Source organism: Cydia fagiglandana, chromosome 21, assembly GCF_963556715.1.
Source record: "Cydia fagiglandana chromosome 21, ilCydFagi1.1, whole genome shotgun sequence".
Taxonomy (NCBI): Eukaryota; Metazoa; Arthropoda; class Insecta; order Lepidoptera; family Tortricidae; genus Cydia; species Cydia fagiglandana.
In genome coordinates, this window is record NC_085952.1 from 2,971,646 (window position 1) to 2,989,314 (window position 17,669).

Here is a 17,669-nt window from a genome sequence, read left to right on the forward strand (position 1 = left end):
ATATAGAGCTGCTAAAACCCCTATAAAATTAAATTTGTACTATGGCATCTATAGGGAAAAAAGGTAAGCCGTTACTCTACCAGTCACGCGAAATTATCCACAATGTTTATAAATATTTTTTATCTGAAGCCAACCAATTTAAAAAACATGAGGATGTTAATGTAAGTAATTATTTAGGTTCAACAGAGATTTGTCATTACAATATTACACTTTTTGTCGATCTTATATAAAATATATATTTATGAAGATTATTTTTCCCTGACAAGAATATAGCAATAATAGTTACATCGTGTTTTACAGCTCTATATATTTCACGTGAAATCAAAACAAAACAACAATAAAGTACTTAGTTCTAAATTCAAATTCTGATAAACGACTAACCTAATAATTGATGTACATGGAAATGAGCATTCGTTTGTATTCGGAAATGCGATGATTGCCGATGTGCATTCTTTTTGGCCCTTTACTGTACCTATGGTGGACCTTATGCCTTTTGTAATAAGGTTTACGAACTGTCAATTAACAGTGTGGGCGATATATATCCGTCAAAACCAGTATTTTAGGTTACCCTTGAAGAAGCGAGTTCCGTGATGTATTACTACTCATTATCACGTTTATCCCGTTTTAAATAGTCATTTAAATAAGTGAAAGTGCTGACAATGTGTGGAGGTTGTGCGGAACCTTTTTTATATTTATTTGGATTTAAACAATTCTCCATATATGTTTTTCTGAGTAAGAATTCTATGAACACTTAAGTACACAATTAGTAAACAAAGCTTAGTTGATGCGTCTGTTGAATTGATACCTTTATGGGGGTGCTTGTAATAAATGTAAAGCCGACCACTGACTATCTAACAGGCCGCCTGACGATATCGGCCTGTCAGAACAAAAATTTTACAGTTTCGAACAATTACTGACCGGCCGATATCGTCCGGCGGACTAGTCAGTGGTCGGCTTAAAGGTAATATTTTGAATATCACGTCGGTGGTAAACAAATCCAGCCCGTCCGTTGATGAGTGGTTACTGTAGCCTATGGACGACTGCAACTCCAAGTACCGTGCGTTGTCGCGGCCTATTATTAGCATCTCGCTTGATCAGTGGTTCCTAGACTAGGCTTCGACCCACTTAAAAAAAACTGTCAAATTCGGGACCCACCTCTTGGTCATCTTAAAAAGGGGGCATAAAATATATTGGGATCGCTCAAATTCCCTAGTGGTTCAGGGCCCACTTAATATTCGCTCGCGACCCACCGGTGAGTCGCGACCCATAGTCTGGGAAATACTGAGCTAGATAGCTATGCACTCTCTTCTGAATACCCACGATAGTATGTATGTACTTACACTGTACTTACTTAGTTTTGTTTAACACTTGTACAAAACTTCTGCCGTTGATTGATCTGCCATTTCAAGCGGGTTCCCATATGATACCTATTTAAATAAATAAATATTAGACGACATTTTTACACAAATTGACTAAGCCCCACGGTAAGCTCAAGAAGGCTTGTGTTGTGGGTACCCAGACAACGATATATATAATGTATAAATACTTAAATACATAGAATACAGCCATGACTCAGGAACAAATATCTGTATCATCATACAAATAAATGCCCTTACCAGGATTCGAACCCGGACCATCGGCTTCATAGGCAGGGTCATTACCCACTAGGCCAGACCGGTCGTCACATTTAGGCTCATACAATAATTTGCGTTATAGTCGTGTCGTAGACTAAAATAATCTTAGGGTAGGGTATTATATAAGTACTTAATTTCAAGGTCTTTAACCATTTACCCATTTGATATGACAGTGCGTTTGAATTCGTACAATTAGCTAGGTCACTTACACGACATTTAGAGCTAATTTATATTCAATTCAGAATACAATGTCACCTGTTGAAACGTATTTTGTAATTAACTAATTATTATTCCATTCGACGATTTAGTGTAGTGTCTGTGTTTTGCCAATGGATTAATTATCTGTTTTATTTCTTGGGTATAATATCTATTGAGTGAAAGTTATGTGTGATTTTATAACAAATTATAGTAGATATATTATGCTCATTGTGTGTATCAATGTTACTGTTAATATACGTACGTAATCATTCAATTACCTAACTACTTCATTATGACACTGATTTAAACTTTCACGGTTATTAACTCATTCTTCTTCTTCCTCGCGTTATCCCGGCATTTATTTGTAGGTTATTACTCATTATTAGCTTAGTTAGTTTTAGCTACCTGTAGCAAAGCGACGAAATCGCGGAGTGAGCCACGCCTGCTTTAAGTAAAATGAGCCAGCTTAAGGATTTAAGGTAGTTTCCCTCCAGGGCCCGACTTATCTTTCCACACTGTATACTAAATATACGAGTAATTACTAACAATAAACTCACCTGTTCCAGACATGATCGTGGCAGAAGCCTGGAGGTCCAGCTATCTCTTCTGGGTGTTCCCGCTCCTGATCGTACTGTTCATCCTCGCTGTGCTCGGCGTCTTCACCGTCCTCCTCGGAATCAGGTAACTTATTAATGACAGTAGATGGCGCTGCCGGTATGGAGGGTTGATTGATAAATCGCGCTGTCGCAGTTTTTACCAAAAAGTGATAATTACTGAGTATATATCTGGATATAATTACCTATTTCTACCTACAGTGCGACATAAAATAGTAGAAATTAATGAGGGCGCCACTTTTTACGTAACTGTCACATTTTGACGTAAAATAAGAATTTTACTTTTATTTAAGAAATTAAATAAAATGGAACTAAAACATGATGTTTAAGCAAACATGGCAACAATTTAGTATGGTTTGTTTCCCCATTTTGGCAACCGGGCCACGGCATCAGGTACCTCTATCATACCAAAGCCACAACACTATTACTAGTGACATCTAATAGTCAATACAAGACTATATATCGAAACTCGCTCGTGGTGGCGACAGGTGGCGCAATATCAGAATGATTACGCTAAATCATCTTTTAGAGCGTATACACACACCTGGTCCTTCGAACCGGATACTCCAATTCTAAATACCAGTAAAATATTTTAGCCTCTTTTTTTCAGGTTATACGCGCAATACACCTGCGGCCGCTACCGTGGTAAAGCCAGGATGGACGGCAAGACAGTGATCGTGACCGGCTGTACCAGCGGTATAGGCCGGGAGACAGCCAAGGAGTTGGCCAAGCGGGGCGCTACGGTCATCATGGCTTGTAGGAATGTTGAGGCGGCGGAGAAGATTAAAGGTGAGATACACTACAATTCACCTGCGGTAAAGCCAGGATGGACGGCAAGACAATGATCGTGCCGGGCTGCACGAGCGGTATAGGTCGGGAGACGGCCAAAGAGTTGGCCAAGCGGGGCGCTACGGTCATCATGGCTTGTAGGAATGTTGAGGCGGCGGAGAAGATTAAAGGTGAGATACACTATTCTGCGGTAAGGCCAGGATGGACGGCAAGACAGTCATCGTGACGGGTTGCACGAGCGGTATAGGTCGGGAGACGGCCAGAGTTGACCAAGCGGGGCGCTACGGTCATCATGGCTTGTAGGAATGTTGAGGCAGCGGAGAAGATTAAAGGTGAGATACACTACAATTCACCTGCGGCAAGGCCAGGATGGACGGCAATATACAGTCATCGTGGCCGGTCGAACCAGCAGAATTAGCTGGGAAACGGCTAAGGATCATCATGGCTTGCTGGAATGTGGGGGCGGTGGAGAAAGTTAAACGTGAGCTCCAGTACTAGGTACGTGCTTCTTTTTTATTGTTACACTCTTGACTCGGAACTGACCAAATGACCATCCGTGGAAAGGGTTACGAATTGTCACATATTATTAAAGTTAGGTTGGTGGACGACTGTACCCGATACCTGCATTTTTGCCCTGACATACTCTTTTGTCTGGGATTTCTAGGTCTGCGTTTTAAGATGATATGCTATAGGTATTAAGAATTTGACTTCTAAGTAGGTTGATATTACCTGTGGGGGTTACTAAGTGTATCTACCTATGTACAGTCAGATTTTTCAACTAGGTACATAAAGTGGCCAAACTTAATGTACCGTTCTTGAAAATATTACTGCAGCCATGTTCAACATTTCCCTTTTCTTTCTCCAGAGAAAATCCTCGACGCCACAAAGAACACCAAAGTCGAGGTGAAGAAGCTGGACCTCAGTTCCTTCTCTTCCATCCGCGCCTTCGCCGAAGACATCAACAAAAACGTTCAAAAACTGGACGTGCTCATCCACAATGCCGGCTACGCTGAAACCTTCAAGAGAAACAAGTCTCAGGATGACATTGAACTAACAATGGCTACGAATCATTACGGTCCTTTCTTGCTAACACATCTTCTCATTGATTTATTGAAGAAAAGCGCGCCATCACGAATTATCGTCGTAGCTTCCTCCCTTTATCGCCTAGCTACGTTTAATCTTGAAAACCCTAACCCAACATCAACTTTACCAGGCTATTTGTACTACGCGTCAAAGGAAGCAAATATCCTCTTCACCAAAGAGCTGGCAAGGCGTTTAGAAGGTACCGGAGTTACAGCCAACTGTCTTCATCCAGGCATGATTGACAGCGGAATTTGGAGGTCTGTCCCCGCGCCTTTAAGCTGGGGTCTTTGGGCTATCAACAAATGCTTCTTCAAGACTCCATTCCAGGGTTGTCAGACATCAGTTATGCTAGCTGTAGATGAACAGCTTGAGAAGGTTACTGGAAAGTATTATTCTGATTGTGCAGAGAGCGCGTTGTCGGAATCCGTTTCTGATCCGCAAAGGGCGAGAAAGCTTTGGGAAGTGTCGGAGAAGATGGTGAAACTTGAGGAGAATGATCCGAGGATTGAAGCAGGAGTACCGCAATAAGATATTGAAATGGCATGAAAATGAAACAGCAGACATATTTTACATTTGAAACTAGCGTTGGGGATTTTGACATCGATTTATCTCCTTGGAATGAGCAACAGCAAAGCACTTTTGTTTTTTTTTTATTAAGTGATTCATCAGACAAAGCCTTTTGATTTGTGTTTTATTATGTAGGTAATTTGATCAGGTAGGTCTCCAACGTAATTCGCTTGTCGTATCATGGCGACCCTGAGACCCCTGTCTACCTTCAAAAGATAAACAAAAGTGCCAGTTTTCTCGCATTACTGTCGTTATTAAACCTTTTAAAATGCGATATGCGATGCTTAAGCTCGAATTTAATCTTTTGTATTACTTTTATTTGATGTTCAAACTAGGAGTGGAAGGCTCAAATAGATTTACGTGTAGGTAATATAATATTTGACTCGTCCCACGGGTAAAGGTACCTTATGGCGGTTGGCGCTTACGCTATTATTAACGTCGCTCCAATATTATTGCGGCGCTGTGTGACGTAAGCGTCAGCCGCCATAAGGTACCTTTTTCCGTGGAACGTCACATTTATATAATAACTCTTCGACGAGTAAAATTAGCCTGTTGACTTAAAAAGTATAATATACCTACAGAAATTCCATTATATGTTTCATATTCTAAGCATTAAGTTTTCAATATTTGATAAGCACTATTTTCATGTAAAATTAGGTACAATTATGCTAAGCTTGTAATGATAAGATATTAACTTATTTTTGGAATATTACATTTACATTAAGGTGTTTTATTTTTGCATTAAACGTTTTTATAAAAGTAGTGTTTGCTTATCACCCAGTCAAAATTAACAGAGGGGCTACCGCGATCTTTCTCTTTTACTCCAAGGTGAAGGCGTAATTAGAGTGACAAAGAAAAATGCCCGCAATTTGCGAAATTCGATTTCCCGGTTAATAGTTTCTAATCTAAAACTTGAGTTGCCATTTAATTATTATTGCCTATACAGGGTGATCACTGATCAATCCAAATGGGTCAGTATGGAGAAGTCAGAAACTATGAGAGATAGCAAAATCTGTTCTTAGGAACCATGGCTCCGATTTTAGATTTAATAATAATGGCATACAATTTTTTTTTAAATCTATCATACATAACCGGGATTCGAACATGGTCAATATTCTTGTTGTTTGTTTGTATGGAAACTTTTAAACGATGCGTGATAGGTGGGGGGTGCTCGACCAAATATCATAGAGGGCCCCGAGACAAAACAAAGTACATAAAAAAAAATCAAAATGGCCGACTTTTTTTTTTAATTTTTTAATTTTGTTCCGAGCGCACTGAGATTCGGCATGCGGCGAGCCTGGGGGCCCAAGATTACAATGTCAAAAAAATATTTTTGGAAAAATTCAAAATGGCGGCGGACACGGGCAAAGTAAAATTTTCAAGTAGGTTAAGCGAGCCCGAAGGGCGAACTTCATGCCGGGAGGCCGAAGGCCGACCCCGGTGGAAGGCCGAATGCCCTGAGCCTCCACCCCTACTCCCAAAACGCGAGGCCGAAGGCCGAACTGCGTGAATTCGGTGCTTCCAAGCGTTCTACCAAGTCAACTGTATTGATAACCGAAGCCGGCAGGCCGAATGCCCCACGGCGAAGCGTCGAGGCTTGCGAAGGCCGAAGGCCGAGCTCTGCGTAGGGCCGAAGGCCCGAAGCGTCACACGAGAGGGGGAAGTTGGAGCTTAAACACGACCCAACACTTTTCCTATTGGGAGTCGCTTTTTGGGCGTCGGGGTGGAGGCTTCGGGCCTTCGGCCCTCCACCGGGGTCGGCCTTCGGCCTCCCGGCCTGAAGCTCGCCCTTCAGGCTCGCTTAACCTACTTGGAAATTTGTCTTTGCCCGTGTCCGCCGCCGTTTCGGAAGAATATTGACCATGTTCGAATCCCGGTTATGTATGATAGATTTAAAAAAAAATTGTATGCCATTATTATTAAATCTAAAATCGGAGCCATGGTTCCTAAGAACAGATTTCGCTATCTCTTATAGTTTCTGACTTCTCCATACTGACCCATTTAGATTGATCACCCTGTATATAGGTCCAGATTCCTTTTTAGATTATAAGCACCAACATATTCCACACACCGAAAAATATGTTTTGGCTCTTCATTCATTTCTTAAATCGGACAGGGGGCCGATTTTTGATTTTCGACCGCTCGATTTCGTGTATTTCGGTCAATAATATCTCCAATACTAGACATTTAAATTCTACTAATAGAATTGAAAACATTGAGTGGTATTGACCACTCGATTCCCATTTTGTATCGCTCTTATTTTAAAAATTAGTAAGCCATGGCCATTTTCGACCGATCGGCCCCCAGGCCCCAATTTCACCACAGTGACAGGTGCGACAATTGTAAAATATCACTGTTACTGACGTCACAGGCATCCATGGGCTACGGTTACCGCTTACCATCGGGCCGTATTCCCGTTTGTCACCATCATTGTAATATTAAAAAAAACCTTATTGTATCGGAAAAAAACATATATTTCTCTTGCCAAGTTTATTGTCACAAGAAACACTACAATTGTCACAAAATTCCGACGTATAACTCATTACCTGTCAAGAATTACCTACAATTCTTCTAAATCTTGATTGTCAAAAACTTCGCAAGAGAAATACATGTTTTTTTTCAGTATAATAAAGTTTTTTAAATAATAATGATGGTGGCAAACAGTAATACGGCCCGCCCGATGGTAAGTGGTAATCGTAGCCCATGGATGCCTGTGACGTCAGCAACAGTGATGTTTTACAATTCTCGCACCTGTCACCGATGTGAAATTGGGGCCGACTATAAAGAGTAGGTAGGTGACCGTAACGTCACTTTCTTCATTTCTGTTTCCATATAAATACTATAACGGCTAATCATTTTGCCACTTACAAAAGAGGAACCGATTTGACTAATCAGTCAAGTAAAACCTGGCCAGTAATATATATATGATCATTGTCAAGAGGGCGCTATTTTTCTCATGTATAGGGTGACAGTCTGACAGTTCACTTTAGTATGAAAAAAATAGTTCCAGGTAAATTCCGCAAAATGGCGCGTGATCATATATTACTGGCATAGACTAGGAATCCTCTAGACAGAGTTTAGAGCAATTTTTTCATGCAACCGATGATGCCAAAAACGCGGGGGTGCGCGGGACGAGGTGAGCGTAGTCCCGTGCCGTGATTGGTCCGTTCAAAGAAACGGACGTCACACAAAGACACTTTCGACTCGAACATGGAGTAAAATTACCGTATGCGTGGCAGAGGGGGTAGCGCGACTATGCTCAGTCTGGAGGCTGTTTTGTCTGTGATTACTGGTTATGACATCGATAACCACGTCTATCATACATCGATCAACGATTCATTAATCAAACTATAGCTATCATAATTAAACAACTGCTTACACTATGATTATGTATTTTCATATTAGTATGCTATACTGTATTTTATCCAATAAGTTATGGGAGAGTGAACCTAAATGTATAATAAGAACTATAAGTGCCACTTGCACCATCCCACTAACCCGGGGTTAACCGGTTAAACCGTTAACCCAGTGTAAAATTGTACTGGACACCGTGGCAACTCCAGGTTTAACCGGTTAACCCCGGGATAGTGGGATGGTGCGAGTGGCCCTAAGTGTTATATAAGTCTATAAACAGCCTTAATCAAGCTAATAAGGCATTAATAAGGCTATATGTATAAGGCCACATACCTAGAATTATATGCTTTCAATTAATTACAGATACAGTGCGTAATATTACAAGCTTTTATTTAGTTTCACCTGACCGTTGTCTGTCTGTGTGTAATCAAATCTTGCAAGTTAAATTTGATCCACTTCCCGGTTTCCGATTGAGCTGAAATTTTGCATGCATGTATAAATAGGATGACAATGCAATATCAATGGTACCATCGAGCTGACCTGATGATGGAGACAGGAGGTGGCCATAGGAACTCTGTGATGAAACAACGTAACCTAATTGTGTTAGGAGTTTTTAGAATTGTCTCAATGAGTATTTGTTGTCTGTCGTAAGAAAAGTACAGTCAGCGATAAAAGCTTGTACCAAAAATGAAATGTTTGCCAAAAACTTATTTTTCATCGTATTTTCACGGAAACGTACGAACTTATCTTGCTATTTCAGACAGTCTCGGTAGGTACGGTCAGCCAAGAAAGTGGTCTACCACTTTTCGACTCTATCAATCAGATGACAGAGTCGAAAAGTGGCAGACCACTTTCTTGGCTGACTATACAAAAAGTACTGAGGTTGATTGAAGGAGCATGACAAATACGAACGTTTCCGAGAAAATACGATGGAAAACAATTATACACTACATCTGTATATAGTTTCCTTTTAACAATAAATTTGACATCGACAGTAGAATTAAGGGTCATCTACAACTTACGTCAAATTTTTAGGGAGAATTGTGCCATATAATATGAGGAAAGCAGAATATGAAAAAGGCGAAACAGGCTATTTGAAAATCGTAAAATTCGTGCGACGTGATTTGTGGACAGCCCCTTATCATTGCTACAAAGTGTTTATTTATAGAAAGAGAAAAGCTGACATTTCAAATCAATTGGGAAAATTCATGATAAAATTTTCTTAAAGGCATGTGTATCATCATCATCATCAACCTATCTTAGCTACATAATTAAAGTAGAACATTAATTGTGAAATTCATTAACAAATAACATACAAAGCAACAGCAGTTCCTATACTATTATATACAAGGTGATTTTGTTACATTCCAATAACAGCAAAAAAAATTTGAAGTCTATGCTACTGTTATTCTAATATGCATTTTAACATTTATTTCACCTTAATGAATCTTAGGCCCCCCCACATCTGGCGTCTTTCGAGCGTCGGCGTCTACAATTCTATGGCCGACGTCGACGCAACGTCGACGCAACTGCGCAGCGACGTCATTTTCCATAGCGCTGGACCGACGCCGACTGACGCCGACGCTCAAAAGACGCCAGATGTGGCCCTTAAATGTTGTATATGTTTTTCAGCAAAAATGTATACAGATACACAATGAAGTTATTGGAATCTAACAAAATCATGCTACAATCAGCAGCAGAAGTTGCTAAGCGGGCGAGGTGTTACAAATAAGCTTGACGCGACTTAGTTGTTAAGAGAATAAGAGTGTGTCAAGGTAATTTTGAACGCCTATAATAAATAATAATTTTGAAGGCGGCTACCTCGCACAACGTATCAACATTACGGAACAGCGAGGAAATGCCGCCAGCATCCTTGGTACAATGCTTTAGGACAGCTGTCGGCAACCTTTTAGCAACCAAGACCCACATAGCAGTTAACGAAGTGGACGCGGGCCGCACTTTGTTAATATTTGTGACTTTATCAGACATTATCATTTGTCAATATTACATACAAAATAGCCAGGGAGACTCGCGGGCCGCAAGTGAGAGGTTCGCGGGCCGCATGCGCCGCTGATTGACCGCTGCTTTAGGGGCATATTTTAGAGTTAAGCTAGTTATTAATTTTTTTTTTTTTTTTTATTATGCATGGGTTTACTCATGGCCACAGACTAGCCGAGGCGTAGACGTGGCCTACGATGGAGCGAGCTCGCCCAGAAGGTGCCTGTTCACTCTTGATTTGAAGGTTGCCGGGTTATAAGAGCACGGAAATATAGACGCCGGCAAGGAATTCCATTCCTTGGCAGTGCGCATAAGGAAAGTAGAAGCAAAGCGCTTAGTGTGAATTGGCGGAATATCTACCAAGTAAGGATGGAAACCGGCCGAATTTCGTCTAATAGTATCATATAGTAGTATATCTTGTATGTAAATAAATGACTTTTATTTTGAAGTATATTTGAGGGTATTTTTATTCAATTCTTTGAATCACCTCACCCGCTTAGCAATTTCTGCTGCTGACTGAATGTGTAAAACAAAATAAGCTCAGTCTATTAGATCGAATTGGTCTAAAAACGTGTTATCGACACCTAAAGCCGTCCCTAAACTCTCTCTAGGCCTCCTGCCCTCAGTCTTATCTATGTCATCGCAAATCTCCTCCAAAAAGTCACTCCCTTTCACCAATAGCACACTGCAACTTGGACTTAATAGGTCTGGTAATAAGACCTTATTTGCTGCGAACACGTCTACGTTTACTGCGTGAAAATTTTCTTTTTCTTCAAATATAGTTTTTATTTCATCATCTTTAGCTTCTTGTGCGATAACATTTGCGCGCACCTTTTTAAATCTATTAATAATCTTCTCTATAGAGCTTGGTTGTTTTATAGGCACTGGAATCTTGCTTTTTGGAGTATCATTGTTATTATCTATGGATTTCTTTGAGCATATCGACGCTATACCAGACTCTATGCTATTATCAATGTTGTTTATATTATCATTCAAATTGTCTATGATTTTAGCTTTTGCTGGCGTTATGATTAAAGTTGGTATAGGAACATTCGGAGACTCTATAATTTGTAATTTCTTTGTCGTGTTTTTTTCTTCCAATGCCATGATACCAGAGACTTCTAAAAGAGAAGGACTGCCTTCCTGCATGATTGATAGTTTTCTACTCCTCTTAGCGTATTTATTATCTTTATTCTCAAACAGATTTGGCGAGGAATGGCACCGGAACAGTCCATTTTCGCTCGAAGTGTTTGAGATATTAAAACCAGCCTTTGAAGTATTTGAAGCATTGAATAAGCCACCTTTCTTGATGATCATGCTCGGTCGATCTAGTTTGAATTTGTGTTTTTTTGTGCTGCTAGATTTCTTGTGAGTTGACAGTAATCTTTGTATTTGTTGTTTCGTAAAGCCTGCGGAACATTCGGCGATAGTCTCATTGCTTCTCGCTTGTACTTGTGAGATGATTGACAAATTATGCACACTCGTAGTAGAATTCTGACGCTCGTAAGGACCTGATATGAAGTTCTTCAGGAAATCGTCTCTCGGTGCTTGGTACATTAAGGATCTGTTCTGCGGTTTGACAAAGGATGCCGTGTTAGTTCTTCTTAAGTTGAAGTGATGTTTGGTTGCTCCGAGGGGAGTGAACATGTCGAGGTATGCGTTGTTGTCCCTTTTCATTGAAAGATCTGAGAGATCAGGTAGTGGTGGTATTTCGTTGATGTCTTTTATTGATATTGACTGGTTGAAAGATAGTGGTGATGGCTGTAAAAAAGGGAAATATTGTTGGTAAAATTTGTTTTATTGAGGTACAGTCAGAAGCAGAAGTTGCTAAGCGGGCCAGTGCCCTGTTTATCAAAGGCTTGTAACTTGTAATACAAGTGGAAGTCCCTTTCTAACAAAAGCTGTCAAAAGGGACTTCCACTTGTATTACAGGTTACAAGCTTTTGATAAACAGGGCACAGGTGTTCAAAATTACCTTGACGCGACTTTATTTGTTAATAGAATTTAGCTCGCTTAGCAACTTCTGCGGTGGGCTCTGAAAGAGAAATGCGTGCCTGGGAAGTATGTAGAGCTAATTCGGTCAATGTACAACCGATGCTGTACACGCGTCCGGTCAGCTGCTGGCACCACCGACAAGTTCAGTGTCACGGTAGGCTTGCACCAGGGATCGGCTTTAAGCCCTTACCTCTTCCTGCTTGTTATGGACGCTCTGTCGTCAGACATACAGGAGGAGGCACCCTGGTGTATGCTGTTTGCCGATGACATTGTGCTTGTTGGTGAAAACGAACTTGAGGTGCAGAGCAGACTTGAGAAATGGCGGCAAAAATTGGAGAATGTTGGCCTAAAAATCAGCAGATCTAAAACGGAACACATGTTCTGCGATTTTGGCGGTCTCTCCAGTTTTGCTGCCATAGAACTCGACGGCGTTACACTATCGGTCTGCTCCGACTTTAAGTACCTCGGTTCGCTCGTACAGTGCGATGGCGATATTGACCGTGACGTGAAAAACCGGATTAGCACAGGATGGATGAAATGGCGACAGGTCACGGGAACCATTTGCGACGCCCGAATGCCTCTTCGGTTGAAGGGTAAAATTTATAAATCAGTCATAAGACCTGTCGTCATGTATGGATCAGAGTGTTGGGCCCTAAAGGTGACGGATGAAAAGAGATTGCATGTAGCGGAGATGAGAATGTTGAGATGGATGTGTGGCGTGACGAGAATGGATAGGATAAGGAATGAGTATATAAGAGGAAGCCTGAAAGTTGCACCCATAACAGAAAAAGTAAGGGCAAATCGCCTAGCGTGGTACGGGCATGTGATGCGGAGGGATGAAAGTCATGTGACGAGAAAGGTATTACGAATGAATGTGGAGGGAAGTACGAGGAAAGGAAAACCGAGGAAAAGGTGGATGGACTGTGTGAGAGATGATATGAAACGAATGCAAGTGAATGATGAAATGACGGGCGACAGAGAGGTGTGGAAGAGAAAGACATGCTGCGCCGACCCCAAGTGAATGGGACAAGGGCAAGAGAATGATGAAATGAATGAACTTCTGCTGCTGATTGTATAGGTATACAAGGTAGGTATGATTTGGAATGGCAACAAAATTAATTGGTATTTTATAATAATAAAACATGGACCAGATTAGTTCAAAATAAGAAAGAATGGAGAAGATCCCCAATCTTGCCCGAAGGCACACAGAATTAGGATTGTTCATTTTTTTTCAAATGTTCTATTTCGAAAACCATTTCGAGATATAAGGTTTTTAAACAGTTTCCGACATTTGCTGCGATATAATAACTGGGGATTGAAGATATTTCAACAAATATCCTTATGACCTTAGTTTGACTTTCTCCTGGGCTGAATGTAAAGTCATTGCATAATAAAAGTTATCGAACCATAGTAAATAAATCCGTCACTCACGTATTGTCAAAGTTATCATTGTCATCGATTGTCATAACAAAAATTTTCAGTTAAACCGCTGCGCTTGTTTGTTACAATTTGATTTATAATTAATACCTAAACAGTAGATTTCATTGCTTGATAATATATCAAAAACCTTGTTCCTACGTGTGGGAATGATTCACAAAAATAATAGTTCGAATCCACGAAGACCTACGACGTGAAAGATGGTGCCGTGAATTAAACTTGGAATACCTACCTACTTCACGTGTTACACACAGTATTGCTGTGAGAATCACGTCGATGTAAGTATAAAATTAATTTACTACAATTAAGTATTTAAAAGCTCACTTTATTGGTAGGGTCGTGGTATCTATTTATTTTCTGTGGTAATGTAGCGAGTATCTAAAGGCAAACCGTTAAATGGATGAGAGATGGTGCCTACTAGAAAGAAGGAATATACAAGAATACATAGCCATACTCAAAATTCAGCCTGAAACTGCTTTAAAAAGATATAATTTCTAATTTCCAGGTACATGTTGCAGTTCAAGCTGCTGATATCATGGTGGACAAGACTTAATAAAGAGTTGTGAATAATAAAACATGTTTTTGTTTACCTACTTTTTTATTAATTTGGGAAATATGTTATATGTTTCCAAAAAAAATAGTAACTTTACATTAAATGTATGTTTATCATGTTCTGCACGAGCATCTGACAATGATGGCTTCTTGTTGACCATCCAGAAGAGAAGTGTATGGTTTGTTATTTACTCTGTTCCCAGGCATTATTTACGGTCGTAAAGTATTACGACGATTAATAATTAATATGACGTTCGTTTCAATACAAAATGCTCAACTTTGTTCTGGGCCCAAGTGCAGTTACATATCTCACAGCTGTATCTAAATATGAATCACGATGACCTGAAATAATAGGATATAATTAGCAAAATTGGCATGTTCCTAATATAGTAATATAAGTATGTAGTACAATATCCAAACAATGGTGACAAGCCGGTAGAAAGCACCCACTGGGTGCTAAGCTACCTTTAGCAATGGACGCTTGTAACGATTTTATGAATCCAATCTTCTTACAAATCTAATCAGTTAAAATATATATGATGTAGGTAACTTACATTTGTATTTTTGCTCCCTTGATTTCAGCCAAGTTATGGTTGGAGTTGGATGCTATATGGATACATACTCCAATAAAACTAAGTTATATGATATAACTTAGGCAGATTTCTGGAATCAGCTTTCTCAAATTTATAGCGTAGGTATTTTGAAATTAATGATTCAAAATAAACGAGTTTGCCATTCCAGACGATATTATTATTTATAGAAACACGTGACACTGACATTGTCGACAGGTGACATTACAATTAATTGACAATGACAACTATTTTTTTAATTCTTGTTGTTGCTTGTGCTTTATCAAACAGCCGACGACATGTAATTTACGAGAAGTCGTATCTCATATTTTCAATAAATTATAAATATTCAACCGAGCCACGAATTACTAAATCATTCAAATTAGTATCTTAAATTAACCTATATTTTCCGAAAATAAAATAAAAATGGGGGTCTAAAAAAAATGAACAATCCTAATTGGTTATCGTATCGTAGATTAAGGAGAACTGTAGATATAGTAAAAAAAAATATTTTTGATATAGTAAGTAAGTAGTAAAACACTTTATTGTACAAAAAACAAAACAAAACAGGAAAAATAACATTCGTCATTAGTACAAAGGCGAACTTATCCGTTTAAGGGATCTCTTCCAGTTAACCTTTGAGCAATTGAGGGAGAATATAAGGCTATAAATAAATAAAAATAATAGAACACACACATAATTATTGACTAATAGTCCATCTGAGCTAACTTTGTACCAATTTGAACAGAAATTTGAGTGCGCCATTATAAATTGTCACAAATGCCATGCAGATTTAGTTTAGTTTGACTCTAGTAATTTTTGATGTCCAATATGGCATTAAAATAAGACACATTTTAGGCAATTTTGGGTGAAATTATTTCCTGACAGAATTTTAAGACAGTCATGTTACAAGCTACGTAAAATATTCTTACCTCCAACCGAGCCTCGGCATTTCTCAACCTTTCCGTCAAAGCTCGCATCGCCTCGACCATCTCCAAATAACTCATATTACTCCGCTCCAAGTACTTATTAAACCGAACTATCTCATCCCCAACCTGTCTGTTCTTTAAAATGTAACTCACTGCCACTATGTACCCTCGGATTAAATTTGGGAAACTTAGCCGGTCATTTTTCACTATATTTTTGAGTATATATTTCTGCTGGCTGTTCACTTTCTCTTGTAATACTTTTGTACTGATTTCGTCAGCATTCGGATTATATTCAAGTATGAAAGAATTTTTATCCGCCTCTCCAGTTTGTCTTTCTATTAACTCTTTACTTAATGCCATTGTTTTGGACGCTGAGTTTACGATCGGTGTCATTTTTGTGTTCCATTCTGTTTCCAATCTATCCAGTGCAGAGTCTATATCTTCAAGCCATTTGGTGAAGTATTGGGCAGATTTGTGGAAATTCTTAATCTCTAATATACTTGCTTTAGTTTCCTCATCTAATGAGTTATCTTTTACAAAGCTGTCCACTAAACTTGCAACTTTCTCCTTAGGTTTTAATTTAGTCAATTTATCCTCCATTGAACTGATCCCGTTTCGAAATAACTCCGCTATTCTCTCATAATTCTTCCTCTTCTCTAAATAATTTGATAACTTCAGCAGCACAACTTCATTTTCTTTCTCAATAGCTTGCGCAAAACCTTCCTGATTTTGTGATTTGTATTTTTCCGTAATTTCAGCGTATAGCTTTTTTTGTTGGTTTGTTTTCATCATGGACTTAAGTGTGCACTGTACAGCCAATTGGGATAGTTGAAACATAAACAGAGTCACTTTATAACACGCTGGATTTACTAAATACGATGACATTACTGGAGAAAGCAAGCCTTTGCTACTGTAATCTGCTATAAAGCTTGAAAGCTCATTTCTATAAGCTCTTTCAGTCTTGGTATCATACAAAGGCCATGATAATGCTGACGCTTTTCCTGGGTCCACAATAGAAACTAAATAATACGAAAGAGGATTAAACACATTCTGTGTGAGCTTCTCCAAAGCATCTTTATTGAATAATTGCTTCAAATCAGACGGCAGAGGATACAACTTGCTGATAATGGAAACATTCAGAAATGTTTCTGTTTTCATAGAGCTCACAAGGTCCCGCTGCGCGGATACAGCCATGTTGACACTTTCTGATCACTATCACATCTAATCCATGTTAACTAGTGTAATATATACCCTGCACTTCGAAAATTATAAATTGTTATTTACGTTTTTTAATCGAAATGAGAGTGAATCGACTCAAGCGAGCAAGGAGCAAGCAAGATGCAATATGATTTTGAATAAACGTCAAAATTTCCGTTACAAGGGTGCGTTTGAGCAGATGTATTTGATACCAAATAATGGTATTCTGCTTTTTATATTGGTCACAGAACGAAAATGATAAGTTAAAGTATTTGGAACAGATCGAGTAACTTTTCTTTATTTAATAGCATTATTGGGAAAGGTATGTTTAGCAAAATGTGTTAAGACGAAATATGATACGGTCTTCTAAAACTTAACATGTTGGTTTTTATTTTTTATTCCAAGTTGGTTTCGTTTTGTCAATACTATACTATAGATTATTTATATATTTCTGTCATTAAATACTCGCTTATATTTGCTTATTAATTTAATATTTGAAATGAAATAAAGAACTTATGGATTGCATCGAATAAATGATTATGATTATGATTATGCTTTCGGAATAATAAAACATTTCATTTTTGCCTATTTATAATAATATTTTTTTTTTTTTACTATAATTTGTTTTGCAATTATTAAGTTTAATAATGTATCATTTGTAAATTAAGATTATTGCAATGCCCTAACGGGGTATCATGTACCTACTTTTCATAATGTTTTATACCATCTCCTCTGTAATGATCGCAATAAATA

The 17,669-nt window shown here is 38.9% G+C and overlaps 2 protein-coding genes across 2 annotated transcripts; one reads left to right on the top strand and one right to left on the bottom strand.

Moving 5' to 3' along the window:
* The first annotated feature begins 621 nt into the window (after positions 1-621).
* Positions 622-5,644, top strand: LOC134675197 (retinol dehydrogenase 14). Its single transcript, XM_063533406.1, has 4 exons — positions 622-732; positions 2,399-2,513; positions 3,057-3,235; positions 4,101-5,644. Exons 1-4 carry the CDS (start codon positions 660-662, stop codon positions 4,844-4,846), a joined length of 1,113 nt encoding a protein of 370 aa, XP_063389476.1. The 5' UTR covers positions 622-659; the 3' UTR covers positions 4,847-5,644.
* Positions 5,645-10,603: 4,959 nt separating this feature from the next.
* LOC134675126 (uncharacterized) lies at positions 10,604-17,015 on the bottom strand. Its single transcript, XM_063533285.1, has 2 exons — positions 15,723-17,015; positions 10,604-11,998 (listed from the first exon to the last, which is right to left on the bottom strand). Exons 1-2 carry the CDS (start codon positions 16,911-16,913, stop codon positions 10,778-10,780), a joined length of 2,412 nt encoding a protein of 803 aa, XP_063389355.1. The 5' UTR covers positions 16,914-17,015; the 3' UTR covers positions 10,604-10,777.
* Positions 17,016-17,669: the final 654 nt, after the last annotated feature.

Excerpts from the sequence above, each read along its gene's own strand:
- LOC134675197 (XM_063533406.1), top strand. The coding sequence starts at position 660 with ATGTGTGGAGGTTGTGCGGAACCTTTTTTATATTTATTTGGATTTAAA. Across the intron at positions 733-2,398 it reads CTCCATATATGTTTTTCTGA|ACATGATCGTGGCAGAAGCC; the intron begins GTAAGAATTCTA and ends CACCTGTTCCAG. Across the intron at positions 3,236-4,100 it reads GGCGGCGGAGAAGATTAAAG|AGAAAATCCTCGACGCCACA; the intron begins GTGAGATACACT and ends TTCTTTCTCCAG.
- LOC134675126 (XM_063533285.1), bottom strand. The coding sequence starts at position 16,913 with ATGGCTGTATCCGCGCAGCGGGACCTTGTGAGCTCTATGAAAACAGAA. Across the intron at positions 11,999-15,722 it reads ATGCCGAGGCTCGGTTGGAG|CCATCACCACTATCTTTCAA; the intron begins GTAAGAATATTT and ends CCTTTTTTACAG.